General features: G+C 49.6%; 4 protein-coding genes across 4 annotated transcripts; 1 reads left to right on the plus strand and 3 right to left on the minus strand.

The window, feature by feature from the left end:
- Positions 1–582: 582 nt before the first annotated feature.
- Positions 583–2,163, minus strand: EI90DRAFT_3120442 (uncharacterized protein; the record flags this gene model as incomplete). Its single annotated transcript, XM_039063313.1, has 4 exons — positions 583–1,532; positions 1,583–1,898; positions 1,960–2,082; positions 2,137–2,163. The coding sequence occupies 4 exons, from the start codon at positions 2,161–2,163 to the stop codon at positions 583–585; spliced, it is 1,416 nt and encodes a 471-aa protein (XP_038918605.1).
- A 380-nt stretch (positions 2,164–2,543) lies between these two features.
- EI90DRAFT_3048129 (uncharacterized protein) lies at positions 2,544–3,403 on the plus strand. Its single transcript, XM_039059602.1, has 2 exons — positions 2,544–3,130; positions 3,186–3,403. Exons 1-2 carry the CDS (start codon positions 2,800–2,802, stop codon positions 3,218–3,220), a joined length of 366 nt encoding a protein of 121 aa, XP_038918606.1. The 5' UTR covers positions 2,544–2,799; the 3' UTR covers positions 3,221–3,403.
- A 516-nt stretch (positions 3,404–3,919) lies between these two features.
- Positions 3,920–6,236, minus strand: EI90DRAFT_3048130 (uncharacterized protein). The gene is made up of 6 exons (XM_039059603.1): positions 5,929–6,236; positions 5,654–5,873; positions 5,371–5,601; positions 4,893–5,320; positions 4,449–4,815; positions 3,920–4,312 (listed from the first exon to the last, which is right to left on the minus strand). Exons 1-6 carry the CDS (start codon positions 5,953–5,955, stop codon positions 4,140–4,142), a joined length of 1,446 nt encoding a protein of 481 aa, XP_038918607.1. The 5' UTR covers positions 5,956–6,236; the 3' UTR covers positions 3,920–4,139.
- Positions 6,237–7,072: 836 nt separating this feature from the next.
- EI90DRAFT_3048134 (uncharacterized protein) lies at positions 7,073–10,429 on the minus strand. The gene is made up of 5 exons (XM_039059604.1): positions 10,296–10,429; positions 9,092–10,237; positions 8,431–9,030; positions 7,972–8,365; positions 7,073–7,919 (listed from the first exon to the last, which is right to left on the minus strand). Exons 2-5 carry the CDS (start codon positions 10,028–10,030, stop codon positions 7,261–7,263), a joined length of 2,592 nt encoding a protein of 863 aa, XP_038918608.1. The 5' UTR covers positions 10,031–10,237; positions 10,296–10,429; the 3' UTR covers positions 7,073–7,260.
- Positions 10,430–10,737: the final 308 nt, after the last annotated feature.

The raw sequence follows: 10,737 nt of genomic DNA on the forward strand, positions 1-10,737 counted from the left end.
TACATAGTCCTTGACCTTGAATGGTGACAACTTTGTATGTGGACAGCTTTTGCATTGGATTACGCGAGACCTTTTGACCAACAGGAATATGATTTCATTCGAATCCCCAACTGGCTACTTGAGGAACATCTGGAAATACGTGGTGCTCTGAAGTTCCTGCATCCCACGACACATTGTCCACACACTTCTTCCGTGGAAGAAGTGTGGACCGGGGTCTTGTAACGCAGGAAAGTCCCAAGGTCTTCGTGCAACTCGCCTATATAAACCGCAGGGATAGTACCAGAATTAACTTCTGTCTGATTTACGATCTCCCCCTTTCTTCCATTTTGCCAATCTCTAATGCTCTCATCCCCAAAATCGGAAGATCATAGGACCAGATACGTTTCGTTAGAGTTCAAGCAATTGTCAGAAACAGCCAAAGGGAAGAATACAGAACAGCTAAATGCACTAGAACATGAAAACGACGCATTCTGAGATGGATGGTTGAGCGACAGCATCCCCTGACTTAAATAAGAATTGGCGGCTGGTACCAGGAAGGCCGTACATGGCACCGAAATCATATAATGAGCTGCACACCTATAATCATGAGACACAAGTGGTGAAGTTATCCTCGTGTTTAAGTCTGCGAATGCCCTCGCGGTATCTGGCACGCGCCCGTAGATAACTTCCATTCTTTGCACTTGTCAGAGGGAGCTTGACCGACCATATGCCCCTGAGTCTCAATACATCAACTGGACCATTGTCGCCGGTTTGGTCCTGGATGCTTCCGTGAAGGATTTCGTATCCTCTTGTGGTGTACTTTTCCCGTATCAGGTGCACCGCACGCCAAGGGGTCCCGTTGACCCATCCTCGGCGAGAGAAGGTTTCAGGGAAGAGGCAGTACATCCCTTCGGAAGAAATGAAATTCATTACGAACGAATGGTGGTAATCGGACGCGATGAACTGTGCGGGACTACACCGTAGAGGTATGGAGACGTCAATTTGCAATTCGCCTTTCTTGTACCGTTTGTAATCGAAGGGATCGGGCATGTACCCGGAAGGAAGGGGGGCGATTGCGTCAAGTTTGTAACCTTCATTGCATAGGTAAGTGTCTAAGATGGGACAGAATACCCTAGACACGATAACGTCGAAGTCGCCCGGTTCCCATGATTCACTGTTGAGAATGCACAAAACGGTGGACCCTCCGACGAGAGCGCCTGATTGGTGCAAACAGTCCGCGAAGGCGCACGGGTCCGAGAAGTACTTGCCAAAAGAAGAGAATACCCTTCGGAGAAGGACATTCACGCTATCGCTGTCATAATATGTTTGCGGCGGGGCGAGGGCCGCATCCATTGCGGTAATGGACATTGCATCCGAAAACGAGTAAACATGAAGTCGAATGTCGTCATTCTTGAGAACTCGGTAGCTGGATTGCTTGCTTGTGACGGTCGTTTCACTTGTCTTGATCTGAATAAGTATATGAGCGGTCATCGCCTCTAAATCTACAAGGCCCCATAGGTCCTGCGTCCATCGTGATAGTTGTCCTTTTACAACTGGAAAAAAAGCATGAGTGAACAACACACAGTTCATTTGAGTAGCCCACCGTGAACACTGTCAGCACGGGTGAAGGTGCATGAAAAGTCCTCGCACCCGTTGAAAAGACGGGTTTCGGGGTCTAATTCATACTCGTGCACGGCCAGTCGGAAGGATGCAAAGATTCCGACATCCGGACGAACGTGTTCATCAAAACTTCTCTCGATGAAAATAAAAAGCTCCCGATCGTGCCAAGGATGAGCGGATACCAAAGGATCGGGATGGGCGAGAGAAACAGCTTTCGTGGGGTCTGTTAGGTCTAGGGCCTTTATAAGGAATCGAGCACTGACCGAAAGATATTTTCCATTCCTCAGGCTGCCATGAGCCTATCCTGAGGTAAAATCTGTCCAAGTAATGCTGTGGCATGCCGAGAGCACCACAGGATACCAGATCGGAAACCGGGACGATGTCCCAGTCCTTATGGACGCTGGATCTCTTGAGCCATTGGGTAAATGCATCGGCGTAGTCTTGCAAGGGACGGCCGAGATCGCCTGAATAAGTGGAGCGAATCTACAATGAGAACCGCGTCATTTCGATCGCCACCCAGGGTATCTGACCGCGCACTGGCCGATTTTGTGACAGGAGTTCCATACTAGTGTTTCTTGCCCCAATGGGCTGGAGCGAACGAGGATGATGGGCGAATAGAGCTGGTTTTGTAAATTGCCTCGCGACACCTTGTTTCCGCAACACCCCGAAGCCGATTCAGACAGCTACTTGCACTGGCTCGACCTCGCAGGGTAATCTCCAATCAGAGCTGCTTCAGCAGTATTAGGAGATGCGGTGCACAAGTGCTTTATCGCCTGTCAAAGGTCATTCCAGCAAAGACTGATGATCGTATAATAGAGGCTGGTGACCTGGGACCGGGTTCCCACGGTCCTAATAATGCAAGATACAAGAAATGCATGTACATTTGCTCGACACGCAAAACGAATGAAGCCTACGGCTACCATTAAAACGAGTTACAGAAGTTGCAGAGGAGTTTGGGTGATGGAGATGCCGGGGGGGGGGGGCGCGCTTGACGTCTGATAGGCACAAATTTGGCACGAGAGTACGTAAACGCAATAGCGAGTCGTGTCTATGCATGCGTGATGCAGTCCATGCGCACCAAGTGTCAAAGTGTTCAACATGAAGCTGCAATAGAACTTATTCCGTTTCCGTTTCCGAGCAACCAACAGGTCTTTACAGTGGATTTCTATACCTTTCCTAAGATTGCAGGAGGCATACGAGATGGAAAATGACTCCGTTGCGCTCTGCCGTTGTCTTGTGTCTGTAGGCTCTGAGTCCTACACCGTGGATTTGGCTTGGTCACTTGTGAATCTAGGTACTTCACTCGCCGTCCATAGAACATACACGATGGAATTGGCTCGAGCGCCCCAGAACACCGGGGTGCTGCTCGGTGGTCTTGCCATCCATCCGGCTTCATGCACCCCGGATTTAGCTCAAGCGCTCCAAAATCTTAAAATATCGCTCGACAAGCTCGGATGGCACTCCGAGGCACTGCCAGTGATCGATGAAAGTGTCACACTCTGGCACAAGCGCCTAGTTGCCGTCAATCCGACTTCATACAGCCCGGACTTAGCTCGGTCACTCGGGAATCTAGACACATCACTCACCAATCTCGGACGCCATTCTGAGGTGCTCCCGGTAATGAAAGAAAGCGTGAGGCTCTGGCGCGAGCTTGTTGCCGTCCATCCGTCATCATGCACCCCAGATTTGGCTCAAGCGCTCAAATGGACACTTGACGAATTCGGATGGTATATACTCCGAGGCTCCCGATGATTGAAAAAAGTGTCAAACTATGCATATGGCGGAAGCTGGTTACTGTCCATCCCACTTTATATACTCCTGGTTTGGCTCGAGGGTTTCCCAATCTTCACTAGTCACTTCGCAGAATTGAGTGGTATTGCGAGGCGCTCCCCGTGATCGATTGAAGTATTACTAAAAAAAACTTGAATGGCGCTCTTTATAAATGAGGAAAGGTCCAAACTCTTATGCCAGGAGCTTTTATTCATCCAATACCGCCCATCTCGTGCTTGGCCCATCATTCCGCGGTTTCAGCAGCTCGTTACAAAAACTCTCGGCATTATGCCAAGATCTTATGTCTCATTGAGAAACCCGCTCTTACTTGCCCTTCGCTGTGTATGACTCATCCAACACCGGACGCATCTGATTTAGCGTTGGCATTGGGAACTCTGACACAATGCATGCGGCGTGGGGGCTCCGCAACCGTATTGAGGCTGTCGCGACCGGGCCGGTGAGTGATGATAACTTTGTGTTTTTGCATGTGGACAGCTTTTGCGCGCGAGATCTTTAATTCGACCAACAGGAAAATGGTTTCATTCCCCAACTAGCTACTTGAAGGTCGAGAATCTGGAAATGCATGGTTGTTTTCAAGTTCCTGCATCCCACGACACATTGTCCACACTGTCTGGGGTCTTGTAATACTAAAAAGCTCCATGACGTGCCTAGAGGGCACAGATCTGAGATAGAACCGAGACTTGTTACGTACCTGTCTGCATGATTTTATGATCTCTCCCTTTCTTCCATTTTGCCAATCTCTGACACACTCATCGATCCCCAAAATTGGAAGACCATAGGACCAGATGTATTTCGTTAAAGTTCAAGTATTTGCCAGAAACAGCCAATAAGATACACCAGAACATCAAAACGATGCATTCTGAGATGAATGGTTGAGCGACAGCAATCCCCTGAACTGGCGGCTGGTACCGGGCAGCGGTACCTAACATAGTAAAAGAACTGCACACCTGGCCATAATCTGAGACACAAATGGCGAACTCATCCTCGTGTTTAAGTTTGCGAAGAATGGCTGAGTGGGCGCATGCCCTCGCGGTATTTGGCACGCGCCCGTAGGTAACGTTCATTTTTTGCGCTCGTCAGAGGGAGCTTGACCGACCATATGCCCCTGAGTCTCAATATATCAACTGGACCAGTTTGGTCCTGGATGCTTCCGGGAAGGATTTCGTATCCTCTTGCGATATACTTTGCCCGTACCAGGTGCACCCTTCGTCGGAGGGGACCATTGACCCATCCTCGGCGAGAGAAGGTTTCAGGGAAGAGGCAGTATATCCCTTCAGAAGAAATGAAATTCATCACGAACGAATGATGGTAATCGGACACGATGAACTGTGCGGGACTACACCATAGAGATATGGAGACGTCAATTTGCAATTCGCCTTTCTTGTACCGTTCGTAATCGAAGGTATCGATGGGTGCGGGCATGTACTCGGAACGATGGGGGGGTTTGGGTCAAGCTCGTAACCTTCCTTGCGTAGGTAAGTGATTAAGATGGGACAGAATACCCTAGACACGATAACGTCGAGGTCGCCCGGTTCCCATGATTCACTGTTAAGAATGCACAGAACGGTGGACCCTCCGACGAGAGCGCCTGATTGGTGCAAACAGTCCGCGAAGGCGCACGGGTCCGAGAAGTACTTGCCAAAAGAAGAGAATACCCTTCGGAGAAGGACATTCACACTGTCGCTGTCATAATCCGCCCGTGTTTTTGGCGGAGCGAGGGCCGCATCCATCGCGGCAATGGACACTGCATCCAAAAACGAGCAAACATGAAGTCGAATGTCGTCATTCTTGAGAAATCGGGAGCTGGATCGCTTGCTTGTGACGGTCATCTCACTTGTTTCGATCTGAATAAGTATACGAGCGGTCGACGCCCCCGAATCTACGAGGCCCCACAGGTTATGCGTCCATCGTAATAGTTGTCCTTTTACGACTGAAAAAAAAGCATGAGCGAACAACACACGATTCATTTGAGTAGCCCACCGTGAACACTGTTAGCACGGGTGAAGGTGCATGAAAAGTCCTCAATGCACCCTTTGAAAATCCTGGTTTCAGGGTTCATTTCATGCTCGTCTAAGGCTAGTCGGAAAGACGCAGAGATCCCCACGTCCGGACGAACGCGTTCATCAAAACTTCTCTCGATGAAAATAAAAAGCTCCCGATCGTGCCAAGGACGAACGGATACTAAAGGATCGGGATGGGCAAGAGAAACAGCTTTCGTGGGATCTGTCAGATTTGAGGACTTCATAAGAAACCAAATACTAACCCAATGATATTTTCCATTTCTCATGCTGCCATGAGCCTATCCTGAGGTAAAATCTGTCCAAGTAATGCTGTGACATGCTGGGAGCACCACCGGATACCAGATCGGAAGCTGGGACGGTGTCCCAGTCCTTACGGACGCTGGATCTATTGAACCATTGGTTAAAAGCGTCGGCGTAGTCTTGCAAGGGACGGCTAAGATCGCTTGCATAAATGGAGCGAATCTACGATGAGAACTGTGTCATTTTCGATCGCCGCCCAGGTTATCTGACCGCGTACTGAATGATTTTGGGACAGGAGTTCCATACTAGTGTTTCTTTCCCCAATGGTCCAGAGCGAACGAGGATGATGGTCGAACAGAACGGGCCTTGCAAATTGCCTCGTGAAACCTTGTTTCCACAGCACCCCGAAGCCGATTCAAACAGCTAACATCAAGCCACCTTACACTGGCTTGACCTTGCAGGGTAATCTCCAATCAGAGCTGCTTCCGCAGTACTAGGAGATGCAGTGCACAAGTATTCTATCGCCTGTCAGAGGCCATTCCAATAAAGGCTGAGGATCGTGACCTGCTGGTTCTGGAACCAAATTCACACGATCATTTTGAATTGCATGCAGGGACAACCCAGTCTTGGCGATTAGGCTTTGGGAACAAAGAAAGAGACAAGATGTGTACATTCGGCATATTTTTATTTTGACACGTGAAATGAATGAAGCCTACGGCTACGATTAGAACGAGTTACAGAAGAGTTTGGGTGATGGACAAGCGAGTGGGTGCGTAATTGTCGAGATGACTGATCAAAACCTGATCCAAACATGCATGATTGGGCGAAGGAAGCTCATGAGAAGCACTAGACACCAAACGGGGTCTGAATTATCGGTCTAGCCAAACACCAAGTTGGATTAATGGCTCGCCCAAGGCGCAACCGCAATTGCTCTGTTGCAAGTCAGTATGGACATCAAAATCAGCTGTCTACTCGGTCGGTACGGGGACGTCCATCACGTTTACACAGGCCCGAGTATATTTTTCGCCTGTTTCTACCCGTTGTCCTGACGTTCTTCTTCGCGACAGGATCAGAGTGACCCATCTGTTCTCCCTGCTAAGTTCAAAATGGCGAACGATCGTCGGTTCTTCAGCAAATCACATTTCCAAGAAGAGCGCTGGGAATACTGCACACTGTTAAAGTGAATTCTGGTCCAGTAAATTCATATTCGAAGTAGGATGGGTGATTTCAAACGTAATATGTTGGACGCTGTCTCGACGTCTGGACGGCTCAAATTTGGCACGAGAGTACGCAACCGTAATAGCGAGTCGTGTCTTTCAAGACCTTCAATGCATGCGTGATGCAGTCCATGCGCACCAAGTGTCAGAGCATTCAACATGAAGCTGCAATAGTATGGTAATCCACGCCGCGTGCATAATGTCAGAGCTTTCAATGCCAACGCTCAATTATCAGATGCGTCCGATGTTGGATGAGCAATACACAGCGAATGGCAAATAGGAGCGGGTTTCTCAATGAAACACAGGGTCTTGGCACAATGCGGAGGGTTTTTGTAATGAGCTACTGAAACATGGGGCTGGACATGAGATGGACGATATCAGATGAATAAAAGCTACCGGCGCAAGAGTTTGAGCCTTTCCTCATTTATAAGGAGCACCTCAGAATGCCATTCAAGTTTTTCTAGTAATACTTCAAGATTGTGGAGCGCTCCCGTCAAATTAGAGGTGTATAATGTCGGATGGATGACGACTAGCTCGCGCCAAAGATTGACACTCTCTTCGATCACGGGAAGCGCCTCGGAATACTGCTCGATTCTGCGAAGCGACCAGTGAAGATTGCGAAGCGCTCGAGCCAAACCAGGGGTATACAAGGTCGGATGGACAGCAACCAGCCTCCGCCATAGTTTGACGCTTTCTTCGATCACCGGAAGCGCCTCGGAGTATCGTCCGAATTCGTCAAGTGTCCAGTTGAGATTGAACAGCGCTTGAGCCAAATCTGGGGTGTATGATGACGGATGGACGGCAACAAGCTCGCGCCAGAGCTTCACACTTTCTTTCATTACCGGGAGCACCTCAGAATGGCGTCCAAGATTGGTGAGTGATGTGTCTAAATTCCCGAGTGACCGAGCCAAGTCCGGGGTGTATAAGGTCGGATTGACGGCAACTAGCTTGCGCCAGAGTGTGACACTTTCATCGATCACTGGCAGCGCCTCGGAATGCCGCCCGAGCTTGTCAAACGATATTTTAAGATTTTGGAGCGCTCGAGCCAAGTCTGGGGTGTGAGGCCGGATGGATGGCAACCAACTTGCGCCAGAGCTTCACACTTTCCTCGATCACTGGGAGTGCCTTGGAAGGTTGCCCAAGACCGCCAAGCAGCACCCCGAGATTCTGAAGCGCCCGAGCCAACTCCACCGTGTATGTTTTATGCACGGCAACCAACTCGCGCCAGAATTCGACACTTTCTGTGATCACCGGAAGCGCTTCGGAATGCCGACCAAGGTTGATGAGTGAAGTGCCTAGAGTCCCAAGTGACCAAGCCAAATCCACGGTATAGGACTCAGAGTCCACAGACACAAGGCAACGGCAGAGCGCAACGGAGTCATTTGCCATCTCATATGCCTCCTGCAATCTTAAGAAAAATGCGAGATTTTTGTGTACATCGCGAAGCACCTTGACCAACGCATGAATAACTTCGTTTGAAGTTTGATCAACGCTCAACTGAAGGAACAATAAGTTTTGGATGAGAACGGGGACACCTCGTGAACGCTGTTGATGATCCACACCTTGGCCCACCGAGGGAACGATGATATACTACTGTATCCTTCCGTTCTCACACAGACCTCCACCCAGTGAATTAATTGCTGATTGAGAAATGAGTAAACCAGCCTATCAAGCATCTTCGGTGGCTCCTGGACTTGGTTGAGGTGATACGTGATATGCCGACATGCATAACGGAACTGTTCTGACAGCGTCTCTTGAGGAATGGGCGGTAGCTTAGCTTTTGCCGCCAAACCCTCGACCAGCTCCAAGTTCTTCATAGAAGAAAGACTCGTATTCAAGATTTCGATGCAGCGCAGGGTTAATCTGGTGTTTTCCTTCCTCGCATCTGGCACGAGATGACGGAGTGTAGGTGGTTGCATATTGGTCCGGTTCACGAGAAACTCCCAAAGGGATTGATGCAAAATACGAATCGGCGTGTCGGGATGCTCAACACCCAAGACGAGGGGCGCAAGTTCAGCCAATGTATGTTGGATGTTCGATTCCAGCAGTGGCGAAAGAACAGCGTCCCACGCCGCAATGGATAGTGGCTGCTGTGCGATTAAGATCGCTCCCATCACAATTGGGTAATCATGCACAAAACCGGCATCCCCCCAATTACACTTCTCCAGAATCCGCGTATACACACTATCCATCACCCCCAGCAGAAGCCATTGGTTGGTCCACACCGGCATCAAGCAATTCCTCCAACAACTTCATAGAAGCACCACTGGCCACCCTCAAGTAGCGGAACACGGCACTAATCCAAATGAACAACCCCCCGGCTCGTTCCAACAGATCTCGGGCCAATTTATTCTCGTCCTTGAGTGCAGCTTTCATACGAGGGCGCTCATTCTTCAGTTTGCGCAGCTGCGCACGGATGTAGATCTTGCAGTCCCGCCTGTTAGCATCATCCGAAAGATTAATGCTGAGGCGATCAACAGAGAAAAAACGTGAGAGATAACGATCAACAAGGTCAAATCGCCTCGAAGTCACGAAGAATTTGATGTTGGAGGGTAATTTGGGCACCTGTTCCCAAAGTATGTCGGCAAGGTGTCCGACCATTTGTTTCTCGCATTCGTCTAGAGCATCAATGACGATCACCACAGGACGGTTGGGAAGCGATGCCTTCAGACAGAGGGGCTCGGCCAGTAACTTCTTGAATTGCGTTGTGAATGGAGCCGTTGTGAGGGTTGGATCTTTCTGGATGACGGACACGATGTAAGATCGATATGCTGGGTCGTGCGTCGCCAGTGATCGAGCCACGCCGCTGAACAAATGGTCCGGCTGCGACTGCTCTCCCACCTTGAAAAAGAAGCTCAATAACAATATCCCTTCTCTCGCACACTCCTCCACGATCGAGTGTGCAACAGATGTTTTGCCCGCACCGGCCACGGCCGTTAGTAGCAACATACGTTTCTCGCTGTCTTCTGCGTTACGACACCAGGTCATAATGCGTTCGATCAAACCAGTCCTGGTGCCTTCCAGGCACGCCTCGGTGGAATCGTGATGGGCAACGATAGGATATTTGAGTTCGTCCAGAACCGAGGAATTGTCTACTCCACGAATGGACCGATCTTGATTACCCGCTATTGTGCCAAATATCAGGTCTGTCCCCAGCTGCATGGTTACGATAATAAGATTAAAATGGCAACATAAGCGCAAGGATTGAGCATAATTTCCTGGAACAATGCCAAAACCTCGTTAAAATCTTTCTCTAAATCACCTATCTTGCTTGGGCTTTTCAGATGAGAGAAGAAGTTACGGACGCTGGACCTCCTTTCCATCTTTCCACGCAGCTGACCAACTTCCGTTTGAATGCGCTGCAATACCCTATGAAGTACCTGTGTCATACAACGGCAAGGGCCTACCTAGAGCAAATGCTACGTACTGGTTCAGTTTTGTGACATTCTCCACCCACGGCGTCGCCTCTTCGCCGGACGCATTATATGAATCGATGGCTGCCACGGCGCCTGCGACATATTCCCCAAAACGCTCCCATTCTTCCTTATTCTCCTTGAACTCCTACCATTGCAAGCATCAACATTCGTTCCTAACTCAGTACAAGTCACTGCTGACTTTGACTTCATTGAGGATAAAGAGTGCGGCATCGGTGGCTGCTTGCAAGGGAGGGAGCACACCTGAGGCAGCATTGACTGCGGTGAGAACTGGTACTACGACATCACCACCCGTCGCAGGAAGGTCGTGAATCCTTTGCTTCAGCGACATGGTGGATGGGAAGAGACCGGACACGCCCCTTATGGAAGTGCCCGCGGCGGATTCCCTACATCATCAAATGACAGCTACTGCATGAAGTTGGAGTGTGGTAGTTG

This window comes from Cantharellus anzutake (assembly GCF_015039405.1).
Source record: "Cantharellus anzutake strain C23 chromosome Unknown EI90scaffold_13, whole genome shotgun sequence".
In the NCBI taxonomy this organism is placed as follows: Eukaryota; Fungi; Basidiomycota; class Agaricomycetes; order Cantharellales; family Hydnaceae; genus Cantharellus; species Cantharellus anzutake.

Bases quoted from the DNA above. Each gene is read 5' to 3' on its own strand.
- EI90DRAFT_3048129 (XM_039059602.1), top strand. From the start codon at position 2,800: ATGGAAAATGACTCCGTTGCGCTCTGCCGTTGTCTTGTGTCTGTAGGC. The intron at 3,131-3,185 runs CTTCATACAGCC...CACATCACTCAC, and splicing joins CCTAGTTGCCGTCAATCCGA to CAATCTCGGACGCCATTCTG.
- EI90DRAFT_3048130 (XM_039059603.1), bottom strand. From the start codon at position 5,955: ATGGAACTCCTGTCCCAAAATCATTCA. The intron at 5,321-5,370 runs GTGGGCTACTCA...CTTTTTTTTCAG, and splicing joins CCGTGCTAACAGTGTTCACG to TCGTAAAAGGACAACTATTA. The intron at 4,816-4,892 runs GTATTCTGTCCC...CATCGTTCCGAG, and splicing joins TCGACGTTATCGTGTCTAGG to TACATGCCCGCACCCATCGA.
- EI90DRAFT_3048134 (XM_039059604.1), bottom strand. From the start codon at position 10,030: ATGCAGCTGGGGACAGACCTGATATTTGGCACAATAGCGGGTAATCAA. The intron at 8,366-8,430 runs GTGTGGATCATC...TTGTTCCTTCAG, and splicing joins CGTTCCCTCGGTGGGCCAAG to TTGAGCGTTGATCAAACTTC. The intron at 7,920-7,971 runs GTGTGAAGCTCT...CTCACACCCCAG, and splicing joins ACTCCCAGTGATCGAGGAAA to ACTTGGCTCGAGCGCTCCAA.